The sequence below is a fragment of the Aphelocoma coerulescens genome, chromosome 1, assembly GCF_041296385.1.
Source record: "Aphelocoma coerulescens isolate FSJ_1873_10779 chromosome 1, UR_Acoe_1.0, whole genome shotgun sequence".
Taxonomy (NCBI): Eukaryota; Metazoa; Chordata; class Aves; order Passeriformes; family Corvidae; genus Aphelocoma; species Aphelocoma coerulescens.
In genome coordinates, this window is record NC_091013.1 from 39,254,227 (window position 1) to 39,281,325 (window position 27,099).

The 27,099-nt window shown below is 37.8% G+C and overlaps 1 protein-coding gene across 2 annotated transcripts in view; it reads left to right on the plus strand.

The window, feature by feature from the left end:
* Positions 1 to 27,099, plus strand: part of NALCN (sodium leak channel, non-selective) — a 229,631-nt gene that overhangs the window by 49,118 nt on the left and 153,414 nt on the right. For both annotated transcript variants that reach the window (XM_069007795.1, XM_069007806.1), the window contains exons 7-9: positions 23,475 to 23,617; positions 23,736 to 23,840; positions 26,534 to 26,620. In XM_069007795.1, coding sequence (XP_068863896.1) covers positions 23,475 to 23,617; positions 23,736 to 23,840; positions 26,534 to 26,620 — 335 coding nt within the window. The remainder of the gene's footprint in view (positions 1 to 23,474; positions 23,618 to 23,735; positions 23,841 to 26,533; positions 26,621 to 27,099) is intronic.

Below are 27,099 nucleotides of genomic sequence, written 5' to 3' on the forward strand. Positions count from 1 at the left end.
TCCTAGAAACTGCAAGTGTTCAGAGCTACAAGTCCATTTGTTTATGTAGACATCTTTATCATTAATTTGATACAAGCTCTTAAAGCTAAAGTAAAAATGACCCATGTTTTTATATAGTAGTACAGTGGTCAAAGGGAGAGTCCTGCATTCTGGAAGGATGCCCTACTAACCCCTATGTACGGACTAAGCAGAGCGTGATTCCTTCCTTTTTCCTCTGAGTCTGCAGCAGCAGGAATTCCTGCTTCAGGCACCTTAGGAAAGCAAGCAACAGGAGATTGGTTCTAGAGGGAGTTCTATAAAGACTTGCTCCTTGTCATTCTTCCATGAAATTATTACTGGTTTTTCTCCATAGACCACCTCTCCACAGCATGGGTAAAACCATCTTTAGCATTTAGGAGGCAGAATGTTAACAAGGCATACCAAGATGAAAGAGAACGCTTGAGAATCTAACTTACATTCCAGCTGCCACTGGATGAGAAAAGTGCCCTTCACTGGTGGCAGAGGCTGACCTTTTAGGTACTCTGTCACTACCCACTCACCTGACCCAGGCAGCTTGGCTCTTGGTGGCAGTATTAGCAGCCACTTGGTCTTTCCTTTTGGCATAGGCAAGAGGGGCAGGTGGATTATGATTGATAAATTGTCCTAAGAAACTGACTACTTTGCCAGCAGTGAGACTTCAACGTCCATGAGAAGCAGTTAATTATGAGTTGATGAACTGAATAAAATTTATATTACCAGGTTATTTGCTCAAAGCAGGAGATACAACTGATAGCTGAAAGGATTGCAAGGGTTTCTGTCAGCCTCCCAACATACCTCCTTCCTCCCTCCACTGCCCTTTCACACAATCATGTCTCCTGAATGAAGCTGGTGTCACTTTGCACAGACAAAGATGGCCAGAAATGCAGATCAGCATCACCACCACAGCCTGCATCCCTGGGCTCTGAGTCATTTGGTATCTGGGATAATAGAAAGCAATGAGGGGATGTAATTGTTTAGTCAGAGCCTCCATTTAATTGTACTCATTAAAGGCTGAAAGGTTGAGCTCTTATGAAATAAGGATTGGTTCAATAATGATTTCATCAAAACTTCCGGTCAGACTCTTTTAATCTATGGATGATATATATGCTTGATACATGTATTGAGTCTTCATGCTTCATTTATTCTAGAAAGTATATCATAGTATTAAATACTTTGATAAAGAGGTCTAATTTATTCCACTAATGAGGCTCTTTGGTTCAGGCACTTTCATGCACAGTGTCAAGGAAGAAGCCTTCATCCATGACTTCAACCTGTGGAGTTATCATGTGGTAACATGACAAGTGATAGTGATGTTAATGTGTGAAGGTGTCAGAATGTAATTAGGGAAGCTATTGAGACTGTCTAGTAATAAAACATGTATTTTCTAAATGTGAGCCAGAATGACTTAAAGCATGTCCCATTAGTCCACTGATTGAGAAACCACTAGAAATCATTATTTCAAAAATGGTGGTAGATTTCCCCCCCCCCCCCTGGAATTCCTTCCTAGACCTTGCAGACATTGAGCAATAGAGCCCTGACACCAGCTGAGGCACTTCAGTGGGTAAATCAGGAAATTTCCCTTATTTGTTTTACTGACAATTAATGTAGTATAATTGCTCACTCAGGTATTAAGAACTAAGGAAGGCAAACAGTTAAGAGACATTTAGGGAAAATGCCTTTACTCCTTCACCTGTCCCATCTTCAGTCATCTCCTCCCAATGTCCTAGTCCCCACTCTTCTGCTCTTGCAGCATCTGAGGTGGGGAGTGGTACAGGAATCTGGAGTAGATCCATAATACTTTTTTTTTTTTTGCAATTCTTTCTTTCTTTCTTTCTTTCTTTCTTTCTTTCTTTCTTTCTTTCTTTCTTTCTTTCTTTCTTTCTTTCTTTCTTTCTTTCTTTCTTTCTTTCTTTCTTTCTTTCTTTCTTTCTTTCTTTCTTTCTTTTTCCCTTCCTTCCTTCCTTCCTTCCTTCCTTCCTTCCTTCCTTCCTTCCTTCCTTCCTTCCTTCCTTCCTTCCTTCCTTCCTTCCTTCCTTCCTTCCTTCCTTCCTCTCTTTCTTTTTCTCTTTCTCTCTCTCTTTCTCTCTCTCTTTCTCTCTTTTTTTTTTTCCTTCTTTCTTTCTCTCTTACACTCTCTCTTTCTCTCCTTCTCTCTTTCTGCTGCTCCTTCCTAATTAAAAATTTCCTCTGCTCCAGAATGGACTTAGCCATGGGCAGCAGTTCTTTAACAGCTGTCCCCACTCTGGAGTGTCCACTACTACCAAACGCCTACCAGTTTTGCCCACTGAAGCCACCTAAATAAACTTAGACATGACAACCACCTTTACATAGTCACTTTCAGAAGGTTATACAGGGTTTTGGTGAGCACAGAGGAGCCCTGTGCAGGTGAGAACAGTTTGCAGTCCTCATTGTGTTGTTCATCTTGGGAAGTAATTAGAGTTTCGAGGGATGCAAATGCTGTGAGGAGTGAAACATGGCTATGTAAATAAGGTATATAAGGTCACTTTGTTTCTTGGAGATAATGGACAAATTGAAAGTGAGTCAACTAACAAATCCCTGTTTGGGCTTAAAGCACTATACTGTTTTCACTGGTTTCAGCTTCTTAAGGACCTGGTTACAAGGCCATGTTTAGTTTCTCATTAGAAAAATTTTAGTAACAGAAGTTATTAAACTTATGTGAGTTTTGTTTTTTCTTTCGGAATTCATTTTAGTTGGCAGAAAAGGTACTAATGAAATTCAGTGGTTGGAAGTTGAATGTAGACAGTTATATTTAGGAAAAGATGAACATTCAAGGCAGGTCCTGCTTGACTAACTTGATCTCCTCGTATGACAAGATGACACAGCAGAAAAGGACCAGGGGGTGTTGACTTTACTCCTTGTTTTATATTTTCCTGTTCTCCAAACATTTAATAATTCTAAACCTGTTCTTCCTCCCTGTAGTGAAAAAATGCAGATCTGCAATATATCCAGTTTTCACAGAATACAAAAAAAAAGCTATATTTTTTGACAAAATTTTCCTTTCTCTTGATGCTCACCTTTGATTCCACTCACTGTTTAGCCATTCTTTCCTCTAAGGTTCCAAATGCCAGTTTGTGTAGAAGCTTAGCTTCAGAAAGCAATCATGACCATCTTTCTATAAGGATTTTACCCACAAGCATCCTTTTCTATTATGCTCTTCTGCACAGTGTGTAATTTTTGCCATCAGGTGAGTTAGAAAGCATTGGAAGCTCTGTCTTACGTTATGCTTGCCTGTGTTTTTGTTGGCATTAAATCTTGTACAGGTTACAGGATAATATGTTTTAGATCAAATTTTCCTCTCACTGAAATTTTCTTGATAAATCAAGTCGAAACATTTGGGATACTCTTGTCGCGAACCAAAGCAATAAAGGTGTATTATCCTTGATGATTTTTTTTCTCAGAAATTCAAGATTTTTACTCTGTTTGCCAAGTCATTACATTTCTGATGCCTTGTTAGTATGCTGTCTCTCATGATTTTATGTCACCTAGGTGACTAAGTTACCATTCTTTCCTTTCCTCTAGAAGGCTTTTCTTTTGAGTGCTTTATCCTCCATGTGCATTTAATATCATTAACTTACTAACTGAATAATTAAAACAGTTTCAGGCATTCTGTTCCATCGTTCCCCCAGTGCTGACATGCCCAATAGTTTAGTTAATTACTTAACCTTGAAATAAAAAATACAAATGACATAATCTTGAACTGACAGAACAAAGAGATTTTGCAATGCAGTGTGTAGAAAATTCGTTTACTACAGAATACTCAGACTTGTCTAAGAAGCAAAATAATATTATTTCATTCTCAGATTTGTGCACCACGAAAGGACTATTGCTTATGGGCAGAAACAGAAATGAAGACTAGGCAAACTTAATTTATCAAAGTGTACTTAGATGATACAAATATTCCCAGCCTTGGCAGTGTCCATGGCATGTGCGTTACCTTGTATTGCATGGTAAAGCAGAGTCTGGTAAACCAACACCTTGCAGACAACAGACAGCAATATTTCTTTCCCATGGCCTTTCCCCACATCCTGCAAAGTACACTTTATGTTTTGATCCTATTTCTGCACCTGTTGAATAAGAAATATTATCAGGAGCTTTGAAATTAGCCACATAATTTTCCAAGTGGGTCACCAGCTTTGCAGTTTCCACAACTGTGCTGTCATGGGGTGGTGGGTGGTGGGTCCACTGCTTCTGTCTTGACAAGGATGTCCCACCTTATGATTGTAACTTGACCCCCTCAAGTGAATGCTTAGGGATTGCTTTATGAACTTTAGCTCAGCTCCAAATAGAGGTGCCTATGTTTTGTTCAGATATAGTGCTGTCAGAACATTTGTGCTGCTGCATTGGCAGGCCCCAAAGACACTCATACTGGGTTGTTGACTCCACAAAACTTTATTTGGAGACAGCCCTGCCCTCATTATAACTGTATTCTCCATTTAGATTTAAGTTTATTTGAGGTTTCATAAACCTTATAATCACATTAACAAGTCTTAAGGCATTTCCCAGGATGACTGGCCAGCAGCAGACTGGTTTTAGAAATGCTGATATCCTCAGTATGGAGGTTTCTGCTGAGTAGACACTGAGGGATTGGCCCTTATTTACTGACTTCCTTTGGTCATAAATATATATATTGTTTATCTTTGGCAAATCACTTGCTCCTGTAGCCTGACAGGCCAGGGATCATAACTCTCTATTAACTATATATGTAAGTGAATATCTTTATACATAATACTTAAAAAATAGTTTTTCTTACTTAATAGTTATGGAAAAGGTTTATAAAAAGCAGGCCAACGCATGTGATTCATAATTTCTTCCTGCTAGAGATGAGATATGGTGCTTACCAATGTGGCACTGACAGAAGTTTTAAGGTGAGTGGCAGTTTACTCTGTTCAGCATGTTCAGCAAAAATGCTAGGGCACATCACATGGCAAAATTATTGTTGCTAGGACTGAACAGGCCTTTCAACCCTGAATTTTCAATGGAAAACCTTTAACTAAAGGTTATTTCTCAGCTGGTGAGCTTGCATGTCTGAGGTCTTGGTTCTGTATGCTGCATCTGTTGCCAACTATTTTTGTTAACCAATACCAGTATTCCTGCTTGATTTTTGTCGCAGAAAGAACCATGATATGTGGACCAGAAGGCAGCTGCTGTCCCACTTCCCTGCAGCAAAGACACCACTGTCCTGCTATTCTTCAGCACACACTGACTGCTTAAACTGCTTGTGCTGTGTGGGTCCACAGACATGACTGGGATGTAAATATTGGCTGTTACTCATGGTCACAGTGAGAACTTTGTATTTCTGTGTTAAGGATACCTAAACCCATAGAGAATACTAGGACAATACTTCTGATTCCAGACAAGTGAAAAAGTGGACTGAATACAAAAACAAACAAACAAACCAAACAAAAAAACACAAAAAACTCCCAAACCAAAACAAACAAAAAACCCCCCACACAAACAAACAAAAAATCCCCACCAAAACAACAATAAAAGCCACTTCCTTAGCTATTTGATGTTCCTGAAGGCTTCACTTTCTTCAGTTAAGCCATTCTAGTTGCCTAGTTAATCAAGACTTTTTGTTTTTAAGCAGTGGTATAGAAACAAAAAAATTGCACAAGTAATGTCTGTTGAGTTAGCTCTTATGCTAACAGAGTGGTATGTGGGAAGTTGTAGAGTTTTGGAAACTTAGAGGAATTTGAGTAGAGCAGCCCTCCAGAATTTTAATTTACTGCTGTGTTAATCCTGAAGTAATTGAGTCTTGCATTAAGTCAGGCAATCAGGTGAAACTAATGTGAATAGATTAGTATAGTTGTACCGACAGTCAAAGAAAACTTTACTGCTGCTGAGAGTCTTCAGTGGAACATACTTTCCCTTGCCATTTGAGGGTGTTCTGTGTTAGTGTTGGTACCTAAATAGGTGGATCTATAGTGGAATAAAACAAATTTCAAAAAAACTTTACTTCTTCTTTTGTTCTCTGTTTTATTTGTAATTGTGGACCTTTCCTGGTGGGCATCTTTTGCTACTATATATATTTTGATATATTGCCTGTGTTGTTATGGTATGCTGCATAGAATTTAATCAGCCATCCAATGTCTGTGCTGTGCGCTTCCTTCTATCTCTTTCATTCCCATCTGCTCCTGAGAATGCAGTTTTTTGCATACTGGACCAATATATTTTGGTTAGACTTCAATATCAAAGTAATTATTTTTGAAGTTTTCCTTCTAATATGCCTCCTAATAATTGCTTGTGTTACAGTGATGATGATGACAGTGTTAAAAAAAAAAAAATTCATATTTGCTGATGTTAGATAAAAGGCCCATAAACTGTCACTGGTCGTAAGACGAAAAGGTGAAAGAGCAAAATGTGGCAGAAAGGCAGACTTATTAGAAGGGTATAAGAAAAGGAAAGTTGAGGCAGGTCAAATGCAAGTTTTAATTGCATCTTGTTATTTTTTTTTTCAATTGTAGGCTATATCACCTCAGAGGAATTGATGCCTTGCTGACATAAAACTTCATGTACTGTTTCTTAATTTTTCTGAAGTAGAATAGTCTTAAATTCTATACAAGTAAGTTTTCTCCTGAAATTGGTAGGAGATCAAATGTAATTTAAAAAAAAAAAAAAAAAAAAAAAAACAAAACCAACCAACCAAAAAAAACAAAAACAAAAAACAAACAAAAAAAAAACCAAAAAAAACCAAACAAACAAACCCCTCCAATGCAGCAGAGCACTGGAGAGCTCACTGGCACCAGCACAGCTGCTGAGTTCTTAGTGAACCCCTTAAGTATCCACGCCCCTTGCTCCCTACTGCGCTGCATCTCAAGAGGACAGATGAGGACAGACATGTGCTACAGCACAATGGTTTGAGGAGGCCTGGATTGGAGCTTGCTGGAAAATGTGGTGCTGGAGACATTGCAGCTGGCTCTGCAGAATTCAAGCTCCCAGAGGGCACCACTAGCTGGGGACATCCTTTGCACTGCATCTCCTGGAAACCCTTCAGCCTGCCCAGTGCCCACTGCTGCTGTGTGAGAGTTACATGCAGTGTAGATACTATTTCCACAGTGACCTTCTCATGCTTGCTTTCTACTGCCCCTTCTCTAGCACAGCAAGGCTTCCCAGCATGATTTTATGATACATGTTCTGTGAAGGCAGAGGAGGAAATTCACTTTACTGCTGCTACAGTTTATTTATAGTTCCTATGGAAGGCATGAGATAAAACACTCAGGTCTATTATCTATTATCTGACGTTTCTTTTTCCCCCTAGTGCAGAATGGTAGCCAAAGGGTCAAATAACTTTGAGAGGCTAAGTAAAGCAACCAAGGGACACGTATTCTAGGAATACCATGGTCAAAGGGAAATAAATGCACACTAAGATAATTTCCTTAATGAGGATTTACTAAGAAAACAAATAGAGCTGCTTCAAGCAAAACCAACCTCCCAGCCCACCAGTTTTCACTCTGCATGAGAGTTGAAGAAAGGCTTGTGTCAAAGACAATAACTATTTGTGTGGATAGCTACTCAACAACTCACAGTCTGACAAGGAATGGAGAACAATGAGAAAAAATAGAGTTAAAGGTGTGACAGGTGTGTGAACAGCCTGGAAACAAAAGGTGGGACTAATTTCAGCCATGCTAAGGAGCAGAAAACTCTTAGCCAATAGACAGAGAAGGAAGTCAGGCAATTAGAAACCTGTCATTCTGTACCAAGAAAATTAGATCCTATCGGTTTAATTATCAGTCAGTGCCATTAAGACAATATAGCGCTGCATAATGAAAGCTGCAGTTACCAAGTAATAGAGGTAATTTTTTTCACAGTGGAAGATTTTCACTTTCAGACAAGAGCTTCAGGGTGTGACCGGTTTACAGGCTTTGACCTTCAGCACTTGTGTAATGCGGGGGACATGTGGTTTTTACCTTGCCTCCTGAGATTTGATTATTTTATCCTAGACATCATTTTCATAAAGTTGGTGGAAATGAGCAAAGCCACCCACTAGAAATCCAATGTGCAATACTCATGCAACATGCCCTCTGTTACTGTAATTAGAGCAGCTTACCAAATCATTTTTAAGACCTTTGATTTGATAACACAGGGCCATCTTGCAGCTTGGCATTCCCACTTCTACTGGGGAATAAGGGGGGATAATGCTATTCCAGAAAATCTAGTTCACAGATGGCCACTCAAGAGGGGGGAGCACACACAGAGCAGCAGCTTAGGTGTGACTCTCCAGCACATCAGCTCATCTGTGGTAACTGGCTTCATACATGCTGCTACCCTGCGGCAAATGTGTGATGCCATGCTCCTTCCTCATTAGATAGTTCACAGTCTCACTTTATTACTCTGTTACTCAAGTATTTAAATATTGAATGTTTGTTTTTCCCAGTGCTTTTTTCTCTGTTGTTATTGGAGACTTCCAGTGGCTACTGTATTCTACTCCATTGTCAATGTCATGACATTGCCCCATGAAGAAATTCTTACCACGCTATCTAGTATGCATTGAGTGGTATTGGAAAAGATCTAGGTTACAAGCTAAAAGAATAGTATAATATTTTGGATCTGCTGTGAAATATTGAAATACTTCTTAAAAAACTGTAAGACCATTCACTTCCAGTTACTGCCTTTCTCATAGCAACTGAGAAAGATTGGAATGGCTTGAAAGACCAAAATCATACCTAAGAACATTAAATACCTTGTGTACTCTTTACTCTGATCATAAGTTTTGGTTGTAAACAAACTGAGAGCTACATCTTGCAGTATCTAGCAGGTGATGTAACTAAATCTTTTTAATAAGTCTTTAACACATCTTACATATAGTTATCATTTCTGTATTACTCAAGACACAGTGTTGGGAAATATATCGATCTCTTTGCCACAGGGGCATTTTTGTTCTGTGAATTCTTTCAATACGCAAATAATTGCTATTTTTCCTAAAATATCTACAGATATTTTCAGTGGACAGACTGCTTAATTGTTCAAGCTGCTTCTGAAGTACTCCTTAATACTGAGCATATTTTAAGACTTTTTGAAGATACACAGTTCCATCTCCAGGGAAGGAGTAACTGGCCATCTTGGGAAATGCCAACGTACATCTTCTCCCATAGTACAGTCAGCCTTTTCCACTCTCATCCAAAAACTCATTTAGAAGGTTATCCTCTACTTTCCCAACAAGTCTGTGCTACTGCCACCTTGCTGTGGAGAGTACCATAATGATCCTTACTTTGTCTCATTTCATCGTTGTATCAACCCCCAAGTTAAGAATCTCAGTTCACATCCGAAAATGAGTTAACCATGCAACACTATGACCTTTTTCTTTCCAATGTGAGGAATATTGCAGTAACTAAGCTCCAAATTTTGGCGCTTAATTTGAACAGCTACAGTGAACTTGGATGATTTTGAGGTCATTTCCAGCTAAGCTCCACACTTTTTAAATTAATGATACTGAAAGAATTAAAATTATTTCTTGCATAAAATTCAAAAAAAAAGTGAAAACAGTTAGCAAATCTACTGTCAAAAGACTTTGTCAGTCATCACCAAGACTGGGACATCTAACTGTTCATGGAGCATAGATGCTCTACAGTAATATGTACAAGATAAAAACTTCAGAAATCTGTTCTATATCTCGAGGAGCTGACTCTACACATGGCTGATTCATCTTGACAGAAGTTACCCAGGGGCTGACAAATTCAAATAAGATAGATTAGTCACAACAGGACTTCTCTATGTCTCTTCTGATAAACTGTGGTATTATTTTCTTCTAATTACCTGCCTGTGGCAGGTTTTGCATGGTTTTTATAATGGTATGTGTACTACTTACATATCCTTCCGTATTAGCCATTGCTATATTGTACATAATAACATTTTTCTTACATTTGTTTTACTCAAAACTTAGATGTTTTTAGGCATTTTAATTAGAATTCTGAAGTTAAGTGACAATTAACTGTGTCTACTACCATCTTTGAAGCAAAAAGCTTCAGTTGAATTACTGCTTAATCTTCTTCTCTAGAACAAAGTCCATATGTGTTTTCTCCTATTTTCATTTTTTTCATGTAGAATCATAATTCTGTCATTACCTGGATGTTCTCTTTTTGTCCTTGTTATCAGATACAAAACTGTGGAGCAATAATGAGGATTCATGGGGAGGTAGTGGCAATAAATGAAAATTGCATACTTCAAAAGACATTTAAAAATTTTCAGCACATTATTATATCATAACCACGAATATGTATTTCACTCACACTCACAAAGCAAGATGGCAAATGCTCTGGAAATAGCTAAAGATATTGACTGAAGTCATTTGAGCATTCAGAGAAATTCTGAAGAGATTTTGGAGTGTCATGGGGGAATATTGGTTTTGAATAGTTGCTCTGAGAAGGTAGTAGGATTAATTTAATAGATGACTTTACAGTTATTTAAAAATCAGATTAGTCTTTCCAGGCTTTTACCTGGTCATTTTATCCACTGAGGAATGCTGCTTCTGCTGTGCACTTACTCAAACTGTGGTTAACCTGCTTTCTACAGCAGTTTCACAGGTGTCTTAAACCTAAGTGAAGTGGTTTAGTTGCTTCACACCTGTCTGTTTCTATTCTCTGCTTAAATATTTCACTAAATTTGTCAGATATGACAAATTTATGTCATTGTTATACCAGACAAGCTTTATGTTATACCAGACAAGCTAGTCTCCATCAGCATGTCTTTCTCCAGTGCTTTCTGATTTCATTCATACCTTAGAAATGCTATGAAATCCATAATATACATGCTTTCATGAACCTGGGGGCTCTCAATATTTCCAAGAGCTGTGACCTCTCTTTCTTTTTTTTCCTCCCTTCTGTTGGGGAAGATGAAAAAAAAACCCCCAGCACCTTCCATCTAAACACATGCTTGATTCCTTCAGTCCTTAATCAGTCTTTCATTTCAGTTAAATATATTATAAATAGGTTTGGCCTACTATGCTGACAGCAGCTTTTAGAGTGTTCAAATTGTTAGAGTTTCTGCAGTGAACGTTTTTGGCCAAAGTATAGACATACTGTTAGTTTTATATGCAATTCATTTTCCACAGACATACACAATTGCACCTGTGTCTACAGTGTCCTCAGGCACAAGTGGGAAGGTGCAACTCAGGAACTGAGTTTTCGCTGGAGAATTTCAGTGCAGTTCAGAGTAAACACGTACTTTGTAATGAAACCGGACACTGTACCAAAGAATTACTTTCTCCGGCTGTTGTGCAGTACTTTATTAAATCAGCCACATTGCTGAGTTCTTCCTGCACAGACCACAGTGTTAATCCTTCCTGCATGACTTCATTAGAAGCATTCTTAGAAATCTCTGTCAGGAAGCCAGTGAAAATGAAATTGTGTTTTTGTACTATTTGCGACTTGAGGATTCAACCTGTGTTATTTAAAACAATTGCACTCTATTGAACTTAGAAGGGGTTTGGTTTGTTCGTAGCCTATATCATCACATTTACAGATGAAGCCTTGTTTTTCATCTGGAAAGAACCTTGGTGATGCTCTTGTCTACTCCTTCTTGTGACCTTAGGGAACCGTGTCATATCCATTCTTCATACAAAGTGTGAAGTTCCAACTTCAAAAGAGGCAAAACAAGATTAAAAACTCTTTCAGGACTTCATTTCTCTGATGATTAGAAAATATCTAAAGCCAGCCTACCTCAGGTTCTTTCAATGCCAGTATTATCCTTTGCCTTTCTTTGTGGCCAGAGACAAGTACTTAGTGCTGTTTTGCCCTCTATGTATTCTATTTTTTGGCAGGCTAAACTTGGGAACTTCCTACTGATATTGGTTGTGTTCGCACTTAGATATTTGGCCATGTATTTTTTGGATGCGTAGTGCTGCTGAGCCATATACTGTGGAAACATGAACTGTGGAACTGTGTCAGGGGCAGGATTTCCACTAATAAAATCATCTACTTGGCATTGGTCTTTGGTCTGCAAACAATGTGATATAGACTGACAGGTGTTTACAGTGCTGAAGCCTGGTCCATTCTATAGCTGAATGGTTGATATCCATATGTACTGGAGTTGGTTTTGATTTCCACTGACCCCGTGAGTCACCGCTGTGACCCGAAAACATAACTCAAAAATAGGAGACTTCAAAGTTCCTGTGAGCATTGTGTCACATTCCTGCTGTCGAAGCCCACCAGGGTTGTGATTTTGTAACCCAGTGTAGAAGGAATGCATGGTATGTAGGAATGTCAGCCTGTGGAAGATGCTGAGGATGGGAGCCTATTTGGAACAGTACTGAAGGTGTGTGTTGGGGTTGGAGGGAGCCACACTTGGTCCAGGCACATCCATACAAAGATAAGATCAGGGAACAGGAGCTATGGTGTTTCACTCCGTAAGTGCCCACAGGAGAGCTACTTTGCAGTAGCCCTAGGCTGTGGTTTGACACGTGATGAGACCCAAGTAGCAATTGCTCAGGATGAGGCAGGGCACATGAATATGTTACTGTCAGTGTCACTGAGGGTGGCACAGAATGCTGAAATTATACCAGCTTAATGCCTTCGGGACAACTTTATGCTGGAGGTAGAAGAGCAGACCTGCTCTGGTGCAAGTTGGGGTGCAGATGGTCAGTGCCACTTGAAGTGTTCAACCTTTCATTATAAAATTAAAGGGTGTTTTTAAGGGGCAGAGTCAGTTTATAGCAAATGAGTGCTTCATGTCATGGTTTCAGTGCTTGTCACACAGTAGTCAGAACCTTCCAGAGTTAATTTATCATCAAATCGTGTCCTGAGTGACATTTTATTTATTTCCAGTGTTTGTTGACATCTCTTACTTTACAGAAGTTAGAACCACAACCTATGACTCATAAATGCTTCCTTTATGGAAAAAAAAATGTTTTATTTGCTGAAAAATTATGGTTTAACCAGTTCAGAAGCAGTGGAACTTGGCTCTGCACCACCACTCCACTTTCCAGGCTAAACCCTAGTGCAAGGTGCTTTTTGGACTTTGATCTTCGTTTCTTTGTGGTGTTGTGCAGCCTAAACAAATACAGATTACTTTATCCATGTTAATAAGTTTTTTTCTTTTAATAACTAGTAAAGATAAGATGCTACACTGGCTCTAGAGAACTCTTAAATGCTGTAAAATTGGAGAAAATTAGATATCTATTCAAAGGTCAAGCTCATTGCCAGGCCACTCCAGGACTGAGTCACCTGTGCCTATCTTATTTCTTATAGGTGCTTAGCTGATGTGTTCTTAAACAAACTCCAAGGAGACAAATTCTCGGTTATTCCAGTGCTTGCTATTGTCTGCTAGCAGTTGTTTCTCCTCTGTTACAGTTATCTCTGACCTGAGCTCATGAATACTACTAAGAGGATTTAGTTGGTACTTTTTGCAAGCTTTTTAGGAAAGTAACTGGAAAGGGTTTCAGTACCAGGGTATCACAGATCTGCCTGACAGTCCCTTTTGGAAGCAGATATTTCTTTGAAGTTCTCCCGTTGCATTTGTCTTCATTTAGGAAACCCACCTCTGAGAGATTGTAGAATTAATGGGTCTGGAAACAGCTGTGCTTTGTTCTTGTGACTGCATCTCATAGTATTAATCTCTAGTTTTATTTTTTATGTGGCAGGCAATTTAATAAGTGTTTTGAAAACACCGTGTTTATCAAATATACCATTTTCCCAGCATCTTTTATGTTTTGTGGGGACTTAAATGGTAGAATCTCAGAGCCATAAATTTAACTCTGTTTCTACTAAAGGAATGATAAATTCTTCTTTTGCTTCAAGCCCTAGCATTTATGCCAGGGTTAAAAATTTTGAATTTGTTTCCTTCAGCATTTCAAAGAATCTGACTATACCCAGCTATCTCAACATCAGCTCACATGCCTGACTTTGGGCAGTGAGTTTTAAAAGTTGTGAACATAATTTTCCTCTCCAAAATATTACAGAAATATATTGGCAGAGCTTACAGGCTAGGATCAGGATTTGTTTCTTGTTATGAAAAATACGGGGCTATAGTGTAACACAAAATTTCTACCCAAGCCATGGTAGGACTTGCAGACACATTACTGAGGATAACAATGTGTTTATAAGGTCCAGCAGTAACTATCCTAATGTATGCTTTTAGAGGTGCCTTTGACTTCAGTGAAGGGAGGGGATAGACTTCCAAGGTTGGTTTTTTTTCTAATTGAAGAGTAGACGAAGAGGTAGTCACTGTGAAGTAAATGGCATGCAGAAAATCAACCCTGAATTTATGCATAGCACTTGTTTGCACCTTCAGATCTAAAAGCTCTGATTTTATTTCACCCACTGAAAATTATTTTCATATGGAAAATGAGGTCTCTTTAGCTCATCCTTTGATAAAAAATTGCTAGGAGTAGGTCTGATTTGTATTTCTTGTGAAACTGCTTCACTGAGCAATGCCAAAATGTCTTTTTTCATACACAGTCCTTTTTTTCAAATCACGTGTTCATGTGTCTTAGTACAAAATGCCGCATTTTCCACTTAAGCAAAAAGCTTTGAAGAAAAACTATGCTGAATATCATTGGTCTATAAGAAATTAATGCAGCTTTGAGTCAAAGCACAGAGTTGACACACACCTACTCAAAGAATAAACATCTTTGCAGGTAAACTTGATGCTGAAAAAAAAGAAAAATGCCTATCTGTGAAAAAAAAAAAAAAAAAAAAAATCTTTGATTTGACAGTGAGAAATCCCAGAAATTTCTGTTATGGGTATGTGGGACTATTTTCAGTAGTGCATAAAGATCAGAAAGCACTTCTGCAGAAGGAGATAATATTGAAATCAAGGTTTAAAAGAGAGTGTATTAAAACTTTGGAAATACTCTCTCCCAAGAAAAACCTGGCAGTTTATACAGCTTTTCTTGCCAAAGATTTTGATTTTAATCTCCTAATAAACCTGCCAACTGCGTTAGTCTATTAGTGCGTCTTCCAAGAATTCTTTTGATAATCAGTAGATCTCTGGTCATGCAAATACTTTCTTTAAGACAGTCAAGAATAAAACAAGTCAGATGTTACAATAATTGGTTTTCTCAGTATTTTGTTTTCTGAAAGAAAGGAAAAGAAGTTGTTGGGTTTTTTGCTGACATCCATGTACAGGATTTTTATTTTAAAAAATATCAGGCTCTTTCTCTTTTGACACCCAGCTCTTTTAAAATCAGAAATCTTTAAGATAGCCTCATCTTAGACATTTATTGTGTTGCTGCTTGAGGAGAGTCTCAGAGTCCCTAATTAATACAGCCATCTCTGAAGCAGGACAATATGCTTATCTCATAAAGGTGCTGTGGGGTTCAGTGAGCCATCGGCTCACTAAACCACTTCTCTGTGTCTCCATGCTCTCATTAACTGCATATATTAGGATAGTGGGCAAACCACTCCCTCACATCAACAAAGTAGGTGAATTATTTTCCTTCTAGTGGCATGTAAAAGGCACCAGGGAGTACTTATTAATAACTAAACAAGTCATTGAGTGAGTGTCATTTGGGTTTTCTTGTAGCAGTCAATCACAGAGCTCCTTTCTTTTATTTCAGAAGGGAAGTTATTGTCTCTTCAATTAGTCTCTTACAATGCATTTCATGCTGTATATTTGTTCCTGTTATTCAGATGTGTGGAAGCTAATGAGATTTCTAACATGTATAGGTTTTTATAATGTCGACTTGACCAGCTTTACTGTCTGTTCTTTTTTCTTACAGAAATGCATTGGTCTAAGTGCTGTTGCTGTCTGTTCACTGAATACTCAGCAGGTCTTATTAGTTGGGATTTTCTACTGTTGCCCTTTGGTGAAACTTTTATAAAAGAATAAAATCTTGTTCCAATAGGCACTGTAGCAGAAGCAAATCAAATCACGATTTTTTGGGGGGAATTTTTGAAAGCATCTAATTTAAGATGACAGCAGTTTTACCACTGATTTTGGTAAAATCTCATGCAATTGCTTTTGAACCTGTTATCCATTCAAGAGAAAGGCGCTAATTTCTTCATTTTAAGAGAGCAAGTACATCCTCAGAGAACTGCCTACAATTCACAGGTGATGCCCAGAGGAACTAAATGAAACTGAAATAGAGCTTTAGGACCAAGCAGCTTTGCTGTTCCATGACTGTACTTAAAATTAATTAGATTGCTCTCTCTGTGACTATTGGGAAAGCTAATGCAACAAGTGAATAGTTTTGATTAACAGTGTATAAAAGTCAGTGCTGAATTTACATGCTTTATATCAAGGAAGATTTGCATACTTTGTTTTCTAACAAAGTAATCCATCACTACCTTGTTTTTAATAGTCATTCCCAGCACTTGGCTGAATGACAGTCCAAATATATATCTGTTCTAAAACTTCTGCCTTGAACTTTTCTCTTTAATATGATAACCCTTAAAGTGCTCATTAAATTTTAAATGTAACAATTGTGGGGAATTTCTAAATTTTGATTTCTGGGCTGCTACTTTTACTGTGTAGCTTTAAACACTTCTACATATGTAATGGATTTTAAAAGAAGAAGTAACAGTCCTATAAAGAGATTGTTCATTTTCAAAGGAATACGTTATTAAATTATAGAGATTCCTCCACTGAACTTTTTTTATGTTATACAGTTTTGTCATAGCATTTACTATAATGTAAATTGTAGTGTAATGTAGTAATATAATGTAAGTAATGTAATGTAAATCTCTCATTGACTCTACTATGACTGTACTTCTGTACTTTCAATCAGAGGCATTTCATTGGAAAGACTGAGGTGGCGACTGGCCCATCTTCAGTGTTTGTCACTCTTAAAACCAAGGTCTAAGGGTTTCTGTATTCTTGGTTTCTAGATCTGAAGAGTATTGTTACCATTTGATAAGGAAAAGCACAGCTATGGCAGTGTCCTATTTCTAGGCTTCAGCCTGAAGCTCTGCCTGTTCTGTTGAGGAAGAGACCCCAGAGATCCGAGAAAAGTTGTGTCCTTAAAAGTACTCTCTAGAGCGAAGGAGAGGTGGGAGACTTGACTGTGCTGCAGAGCTTCCAGGGAGCCATGTGTACCACAGCTCAGCATTTACTTGATTGTCTCCAGCTGCCACTAAATTTTGTAAAGTTGCCTCCCCACACTCACAAAAGTGATTGTCAGACAGACAGTATATTAGGCTTACAGCTGTGTAATTGCCAAAAGGAAAAAGCAGACAGTATTTCTGCACATAAAGTCAGCTTATGAGGTCTGCTGACATTTTGGATCCCTCTTTGCTAAGTTATTTGTGAATCTATGCCTATTTTAATAAAAAATTCTTAAAGAAAAGCAGATATAAATGCTATTCTGGCTAAATGTCCATAAACAAAGCACAAGTAAAGTCATTTTGAAGCATGCTGGTCTTTCTTTACACCTTGGACTTGTTCAAAAATGTAAAGCAGATTTCTCTTTTCAAAGCGTAAAATATTACATCAGGGAGCTTAAGCACTATCACATGTAAGACATTAATGGTACAACTAATCATGGACTTACTTACCCAAAGCATGCTCCTATTTACCCTGTGCAGTCCATACTTGTGGCCAGCATTCCTACATTCCTGTTGGTCAGCTGACTCTTTGAATATTGAACACATTTCTAAAATACTTGCAAACAGTGCAGAGAAGTCCATTTCTTTTTTTTTTTTTGGCAGTTGACTGACTTTGTGTCTTTTCATTACTAAGTCTGTAGATCAGATTGCATTGATCAGAGAACTTATATTTGCAATGTTTCCTTATCTCCATATTGGTTCTTTTATCTGTACAGTCTCTGTTTATACTCTTTTCTCATACATAAAAGCTTCATCTTCTCAAAAGCAAATAGATTTTCAAAATGAAGAATCAGTGCAACATCACTACTGTATATTTTAAGTCACTATGCTTAGCAAGGGTTAAAAGACTGTGTTCAGACTGGCAGTGTGGGTTTTTTCTGCTGTTGTAAATCAGTTTTTCAACGGCTCAGTAACAGGAAAATGGCACTGGGGCTTGAGGTTTCAACAGATGAGCAGAGAATTGGCATGGTTTGGTTTTTTTTCTTTTCTTCCTTATTTTTGCTGGCTGGCAAACTGGCTGGTGACAGTTGGTTTGGGAAAGTAAAATAGATTGTTCACTCAGGGACAAGCAAGAAACCCCATGAAGACATTAAAGATTTGATCTTTTAGTCGATTTCAGTCCTCTCTGCCAGCTGCTTCCCAGAGGTGTTAGCAACTTTGTCCTTGCATTTCTGGACAATTTTTAGTCCTTTCCAGTTTCACTGAAACAATAGTATAAAGCGCCTGGAAAACCCTGACTACATGCAATATTTTACAAGTACCTTAATACTGAAAGATAAGATAAATTAAAAGGTGACTGGTCAATGAACTATCCATGCCCTGCAGAAACGTTCAGCTTTGTGATTTTATGAGTGAAGGTAAGTGGGGACAGAAACAGGCATGATAACATTTCCATAGCTGAGGAAGAGGATATTGCTTTACGGACAATCACTCATAGAACCGTGTTAAGGAAGGCTGCCTTTCAGTGTGCAGCACAGCAGAGTGAAATTAGAAAGCAGCACCTGCCAGAAGTTGACTTAATTTTGCTGGCAAATAGAGGAATCAATCCTTTTGCCGGCGCACCGAGAGGTTGACACAGTCTGCGCTCCGCGGGGTGGGCTCTCCGCCGCCGCCTGATGTTCCAGATGTGCCCGAGGTGCACGACCCCCATCTAGCGGCTGCTGTAAAGTAAGGGAAAGGAGAGTGTCACTGCCCAGCATCTGGTGCATACCATGCGTGGCAAGGGGTAGTAGTTTAAGCTTTTAATAACAACGCATGGATTTTTACTTGCCTGAATAATTCCTGATTAAAAAGAAAAACAAGAAATTAAAAAAGCAAACTTTGGGTTGTTCGTTTTTTTGTTGTTTGTTTTTTTTTTTTACATGAAGTGGCCCTCTTGTAGATTTTCTTTCTTAGCAGCTTCACGGCAGTCACAAGAAAACTGAGAAAATCCTAACATGGTAAGCCAAGGTAGTCAATAAAACATAAGGTACACATGCAGATATTTCTAGTGTTAACGCATATCTAAGGTTAGTTTTCAGGTTTTACTTCTCAATTGGAATAGCTACGCATAGCACAAAGATATTATTAATTAATGAAAGACGACTCCTCAGCACCATACATTCTCTTCCTCAAATAATATGGGATTTTGAATCAAGAAGCAAGAATGCATCATCGAGTTAGGAGGAAAGGGTTCTGTTTCCAGTCTCAGTGAATTTTCCATGTGACCTTTTAGCTCTGCTCCCTTAATTCTTCTATTATAAAACTACAGCATTATTCAGTGCACTCTCTTTTTCATGATGTCCATTTGCAGAAGGAACTGATTATAGAAGGAGATGGTCACAGAGCATGATGGTGTCGGGGTCACAGAAACAAGCAGAAAATCCTTTGTATTTAAAAAATATGTATAAATATAAAATACAGAATGTTGAAGACCATCCCTGCATAGTAATATTATTTTTCTATTAACTTTGAGTCCTTTTCTTAAAAAATGCATATACCTTCTATATTCCTTAGTTATTTAAAAGACAGGGTTTTGCCAGGATATTTTTCTTTACTCCCCTAAGAAAAGTCATCACCTATGTCCTCTGGCTCTTTTAATTATTTTCTTTTCCCTGGTAATCTAGTAGATTTATCTGTAGAGCATGAAAGAGCCAGGCTACCTTGCTTCCTGTTTAGACATGGATACCATTAGAATTTTCTTTTATTATAATGATTTAGGTGTTAAAGAAATTATTTTCTCCAAACCCCTTCAGGCTAATGTTCCCATCTTCTAGATCTGAAAGGCACGTGTATTGAAGAAGAAATAAGCCCCCTGCACTCTGGTGCTGAATCCCCATATACTAAACATACAATATCAGTAAGGATACAGTTCATCTCTCATTGCTGTCTTTTCTTCTATACAGTATGGAACAAGTGAAAATGTCACATAAATTGAGCAAGATTCGAACTCTTTCCTAGTATTTCACTAAATCTTTCATTTTCTGAACTATTTTTTTCTTTTCTCTTTGATAATGACCATGTACAGCTGTAAAACATTTCCAAAGGTAGAAGTGTTTCTTGTTTGGATAAAAGTAGTGTTTTGAGATTGGTACAGATTATGATGTTGATTTATTTAGTTTTAATTGAGAAGTGTTTTCCTTCTTTGTTTTGTTTTACTATCATTGTGCTTAAAGGAATTCTTTTATCATAACATCAAAATGTGGAATTTATAAGACAAATTCAAACAAAACACAAAAACTTCAAAGCATGTTGCTTTATTTTACCTCTTTTGTCATCAGGAAGTTCCTCCCAAATTAATATTTAATACCATCAAGGTCTAACCATCTAGTGAAATAAGTAGGAAAATTATCATAAATATTTTGTCAATATTTTTATATCTCAAATTCAGCAAGTTGCCCATGCCAACATGCCTAAGCTGATAAGCAATGTCATAACAGCCATGTGTTTAACTCTCTTCATGATTGAAACTATTTCATGACTGAAAAGTCTCGCTGATGCCTGCAGTTATGTTGCATAAATCATAATCTTAATGTTCAGGACATTGACAAGAGGTGACTGCATTCTGAAGTAGCAGAGCCTGTTGCATATTGAATAGCCAGGCCATGCAGGTTTTCAAGTCCTCATTCTGTGACACCCATATTTCTGCTGCAGAGGGATCTATGTTCTCATATGCCCTAACCATGGGACTCTTAGCACTAAGCTGTCATTACTTAAGCCTTTTTAACTAGTAGAAAAAGACACTGTGTCACTGATAGAATACAGACATCTGTGGAAAACGAGAAATTTGCCATTTGATCTGAGGGGCATATGTTAAGTTTCATTTATGGCAGCATTCCAGTGTCTGGTTTTTTGGGATGTATCCCACCGTCACTTAAAATTTTGATATTTTCTCACCCTCCATATGGCTTTCAACATGGTGAGAAAAACATAGTATGTTGCTGTGAGAGGAGAGTCTTTAAATAACTTAAGCATTGGCTTTAGGAAGAGGTAGTCAGATATTAAAGAAATAATGAGAAAAAAACAGAAGAGCAAAAACATGCAGTAAGGCCGATGTTAACTAAGAATTATTCTTCTTTTTGAAGGCAAAACATCTCATGGTGTTGCATCCCTTATTCTGTATCCAGTTGAAAGAGGATTTCCAGAGATAGTTAACAACATGGTTCCTGGCATCAGTAGTGAAAGTTTTATTACTTTCTAGTCACATATGTTAAGCAAGAATGTATATTCTTAAGAGGGATTGCTTTCTAATAGCCTTCAAAATAACTCTACCAGTTATACACTATAGAGACATTTTTACTTTAGTGTCACAGGCAAACTCATTTTAATTGGGTTGTGCATTTCTGTCCATTCACAGTATTGCTTTACTGTGGCAGATGGCCCAGTGATGTGTTATAAATACTTTGTATGACATCCCCTCTATTTTACTAATCTTCACTGTGACTTTCCCATTGGTAATGACTAATGACAGTTTCCTAGCCAGCAACTTTTAATAGATTCCTTTTTTTTTTTCTTAATCTCTGCCTGTCCTCAACAGCACTGTTTTGTTCAATAATTTAATCAGTTCAGCAACAGTATATTATTAGACAATTGAACCATTACTTTTTGAATTTTTGAAATGTAAAATACCCATGAAGTAATCACTGATGAATATTTCAGTATTGTAGAGACCACTTTTTCTTCTGAAGAAATAGAAAGGGTTTTGCTTTCTATGCTTGAATGCTTTTCCTTTCCTTTCCTTTCCTTTCCTTTCCTTTCCTTTCCTTTCCTTTCCTTTCCTTTCCTTCCTTTCCTTTCCTTTCCTTTCCTTTCCTTTCCTTTCCTTTCCTTTCCTTTCCTTTCCTTTCCTTTCCTTTCCTTTCCTTTCCTTTCCTTTCCTTTCCTTTCCTTTCCTTTCCTTTCCTTTCCTTTCCTTTCCTTTCCTTTCCTTTCCTTTCCTTTCCTTTCCTTTCCTTTCCTTTCCTTTCCTTTCCTTTCCTTTCCTTTCCTTTCCTTTCCTTTCCTTTCCTTTCCTTTCCTTTCCTTTCCTTTCCTTTCCTTTCCTTTCCTTTCCTTTCCTTTCCTTTCCTTTCCTTTCCTTTCCTTTTAATTTCTTTCTCTTGGTCCTGACAACCATATGCAGTAAAAAGAAAAGAATCCAATTACTAGAAAAACTAACAGAAATGATTAACAGTTTTGCCTACCCACCATGCCCATCTTAACCATTTGACACCTACCTATAAAAGGTATAGGTGTTATACAGAAAAAATGCCATTCATCCCTCTCTCCTCTCATAAGTGAAGATTTATCTGCAAAAGGGACACTCTGGCTCCAGGTTCATCCCATCCCTGTTAGCAGACAAAAGGATATAGATGTTGCAAATTCAACAGGAAAATAACAGTGCAGAGTTCCTTTTAGGCTGGTATGATTTTTTGGGAAACTCCTGGACTCCGGAATTTCTGCTCAGAACCACTTCATTCTCTGTGAAAAGGATCAGATTGTCAGCTTTCTGTCTTTATGTTGCTAGCAGCTGCTGTGTTTTGCTAAGGGCAGTGCTTGTCATGCTCCCTCTCTTTTATCGAAGACGTTCCATGAAACGCAGTTGTGGAGCAGAACTAGCGGGTGGCTGTAGGACAATTCTGTGATTTCACAGCAGTTTGTGAGATTTCACGGTTTAATTTCACAGTTTAATTGTGTTTCTTCTTGGAACAAAAAATTTCTTTAAACAAGAATGACTTACAAGCCATAACTGGTCTATATTTTGAAGCTTTCATTGCAGAGATAAGGAGGAAGGGCAAGCTGGCTAAGGCATATTATCACTCAGACATTAGGTTGAGTTTGGACTTTAAGTTTAAAATTAGTAGCTTTATAGCTTTTATTCAAGAGTATTTTCTGCACAAAAAGGTCTTTCATAACTTCCTTTCATCTTCTCTCCCCCCACTCCCCAGTGATATAGCAAGTTCAACTTAAAAATGCTTTTTTAAGGCAACATATGTATGTTAATGCAGTTACTTTCTGAATTTCAAAATGGTTCAGTAGCTTGCTGTAGATGCTTACCTGTGCTTGCTAGTGTCAAGCACCTTCTTGGTGTATTGCTGCTTGGTCAATGTTACTGATATTAATAGTGATTTCTTTAACCTACTGAATGTTAATCCTTGTTAAATCTGCCTTTTCTCAGGGATGCTGCTGAATGCAAATAATGGGACAAATTCTGCCTTTGGAGACATTTGCAGACTGCCAGTGAACCCTTCTAAGAGATTATACATGTGTGTCCAGGGAGGGAAGGGAGTCAGTCTGGTTTGATACAAAACCAATTCATATTCAATTGCAAAAGGGAGAAATGTGGAAATGCACCTGAAAAACTTCTCTTTGAAGGAGGAATGGAGAGCTGAGACCCTTTAGAAAAAACAAAAATAAGATAGATAAAAGTTTGTTGTTTGCTGATACTGAAAACTTTCAGGGAGGTTTAATGCCAAACATTTTCATTTTTTCCTCTGACAGGCACAAGCATATTTACTGTTTATGAAGCTGCTTCTCAGGAAGGCTGGGTGTTCCTTATGTACCGAGCAATCGACAGTTTTCCCCGATGGCGTTCATATTTCTATTTCATCACCTTGATTTTCTTTCTGGCCTGGCTTGTTAAGGTACTGAAAAATTTGTCTTTTTAAATTGGCCTGAAACATAGATCATATTAGAACGAATTTCTTCTCTTTTCTGCTTGCTGAGCTTTGTGTCAGCCATTCTTTCTTGTTCTTTTTCCAGAATGTTTTTATTGCAGTCATCATTGAAACGTTTGCAGAAATTAGAGTGCAGTTCCAGCAGATGTGGGGGTCCAGGAGCAGTACTACTTCAACTGCCACCACCCAGGTGAAGCACTTGAGATGCTGAGATTCTTTGGGGATTTGATTTGGTTTAGTTTATGAATTAACAATAAGCAAAACATTCCTGTCATATGTGATACATTTGACTTTGCATGTTACTACCTATATTCTAAACACTACATATGAATTTTCGTAAAAAAATTAATTCTTTGTTTCATTATCTAACTAGTCTTCCTTAGAAAGGAATAATAGAGAAGACTATTAATATGGTTCTCTATATGGCTAGGTATGTTATTACTGTGTTTGTATTCTTTTTAACAAAGTATGATAATGCTTTTTTATCATGTCATTGGTGGGTTTGAAGTCAGGGTTGCTATTGGATACCACTTTCTGTGCTAAGAAATAAGAGCTGAAATCCCAAAGTTGTAGCTGGAAGAAGAGAGGTCAGAGGGTAGCTGAAGTGTTTGGGGAATCTGGTCCAGGAACTGAGAAGGGTGTGTTGAGACCAAAGAGAAATGAGTTCTTGGAGCAAGGAAAGAGCCATGCTTACAGCTGGGGCAATCACAGAAAGTGAGATCCTGAATAGAAATAACGAATAAGAAGAAGCCATGGGTGAGCTGGGTAGAAGGAAAGAACCCAGTATGAAAAAGAAGAGCTACTGGGTTGAGATTTAAATTCTCTCACTCCTTATTTTAACCATCAGTTTATGTGCCCAAATGGGCAGGAGACCAGGCTTTTCCAGGCTAGTGCAGTTTGCCATCTCTGTGAAGAACTAGTACCAACTGCCTGCAAAAAGCTCTTAGAAAGACAGATATGAGAAACATACCCACGAGGGAATTTTTTCTGATCGTGTAGCTGGAGATTATTTCTTTTCCTAAGACAGAGGATTTAAGTTTTCAAAATTAATTATTTAATAGTTTTTATATTCTTTTCGATATTCCTGAAATCAATATGTTAATCTAGTCCTTTTCTGCCGGCTGCTACATCTTTTGCCTCAAATAGACTTGGTGGCGATAATTTCTGCTCTATATATGTCTTTGTCAAAGCAGACTTTGTGATATCAATTTAAAATCTATAAAAAAGGACGTTTCTACATGACATATGCTTAGCCTGGGGAACTTAATGTTCGTAGGACAAATCCTGAGCATATAGGCTTATCCAGCATACTCTGAACTAGAAGATGGAACAGAGAGTTCAATGTAGGAAAACACAAGAAGCAGCCAACATTAAGAAATTCAAAATATCCAAAATAATGTAATCATGCCAAAGAACATGAACATGTTGCATATAATCTGCATCACACAAATTTAAAATAGTGTACTGGCTGCAGACAAGCAAATGGTTCAAATGGCTCCTTTGTTCCTCGAATCACTGACATACTGGGTCATCAGGAGAGTCCAGGTTACCAAACTACAAAAACAACTCATCTTTTTCTGTATTAAGAAGGGCAGGAAATCTCTTGCAGGATTTCTTGTTTAAAGCACCAGACAAAAGTTAAAACCCTTGCTTGTTTTGTGCATGAAGTAGCCTTGAGATACCTGCCTTTATTTGCCCACTTCATACATTATTGAGCTGTTTCCTGAACTTATTCCTGTAGAAAAGAAAATGAGTGTCCAGGAGCTGAAGTCTAAGAGGGGGTCTCCAGAAAACTATAAAAGGAGGTTCTTGTAAAGCACTTCAGTGCTGCACTTTAAAGCATGGTAAAAAGAGGAGTAACTGTGCTGATCTTAGTTGGCAACTTGTCCTGCTGCAGAGATGCTAAATAAAGACTTGGAAGAATTACAACCATATTTGGGTGACACTGTCCCCAGTCTAATGAGCGCTTCTCTCAGGATGACTTTTAAGCTTCAACCACGCTCCTGTGGCTGTGTTCTTGAGGTGACTCCTTTGAGTGCTGGGTGTCAAGGAAAAGGTGGGAGTGAAGTGGGAACTTTGCCACACTTCATTACATAGTACATGCAGGTGGCAACTCAAAATGCTGGAGCCATTCATTTTCTTTCAAGGACATTTTCAAGGACAGTGTTAATCACTTTGAGGCATGGTTTCTCACAGTTCCTTATGTCCAGCAGTCTGCATCATTTTGTGTCCTAATTTCTGAGAAAAAAACCCAATAAAACAGAATGCCTACATCTACTCTTCCAGAGGCTATTGATAAAATGTGAATACCACTGTGGTCAAGAGAGACTTTTCCATTGACATCATTAGAGCCTGGAAATACTCAGCTATTTACAGGAATTATAAGCTCTGTGAAACAATAACATAAGGACTGTACAGCTACTCTTGATATGCATCAGTGCAACAAAAATTAAGTCATACTTGCAGTGAAATAATTTTGCCAGTAAAAAAGATGAGGTTGTCTGCGATCGCCAAACTCACCATGAAACTTATTTTTGTGGTCACAATGTATTTGTGTTTCCTTAGGATAAGCTTACCTTAGTAACAAAATTTTTCTGAGCAGGTACCACCATCTAATGATGCTGGTCAGAGATTAATTGAATTGGTTTCTATATTAGGACTAATAGAGATATATTGTGTTTGATGTTATCTGAGTAAAATTCAGACAATTAATGGTGGAAAAAGCATGTTACTTTTTTTTTTCCTGTAGCAGAAAGAATCATTCCTCTCTTATTTTAAACTAGCTATCATGAAAATGTATGCTGGTCTTTAAGGGGAATGTATTACATATCACTTGTATTTATTGCCACATAAAACATTCTGACAACAGTCTTCCCTTTCAAGATGTTTCATGAAGATGCTGCTGGAGGTTGGCAGCTTGTGGCTGTTGATGTGAATAAACCCCAAGGCAGAGCTCCTGCATGTCTACAGGTATGACATTGCTTTTTAATAAATCAGTGTGTGTAACCAGCATCACTCAAATGTTGCCATAAGGAAACTGTGCTGAGAAATAGCTACAACAGTTCTAGTCATATTTTTTTTAAATGCATTGCTTTCTGCAGTGTAGACTTGTTCTTGAAAATCACAGATCAACAAAAGAAGATGTACCACTCCCAAAGGGAGAAGATTAGAAAAATCATTCCTTCTAAGGCTCTGTTTTGTGTGCCTATGAGAGAAAGATTTAAGATTTTGAAATATAATATAAAATAATTAATCAAGTTTCATCTCTCAGAATTTATATACGAACATATTCTGTTCCTAGGATATTCACAGCATAAATGCTTGTTTATTAACTGCAAAATACAATAACATATGCCAAGAAGCATGAATAATCATAATATACACAGACGTACCTAATTTCACTTGTTCCCTTGTGAAAATAAGCTCACAGAAAAATAGAGAAGAAGCAT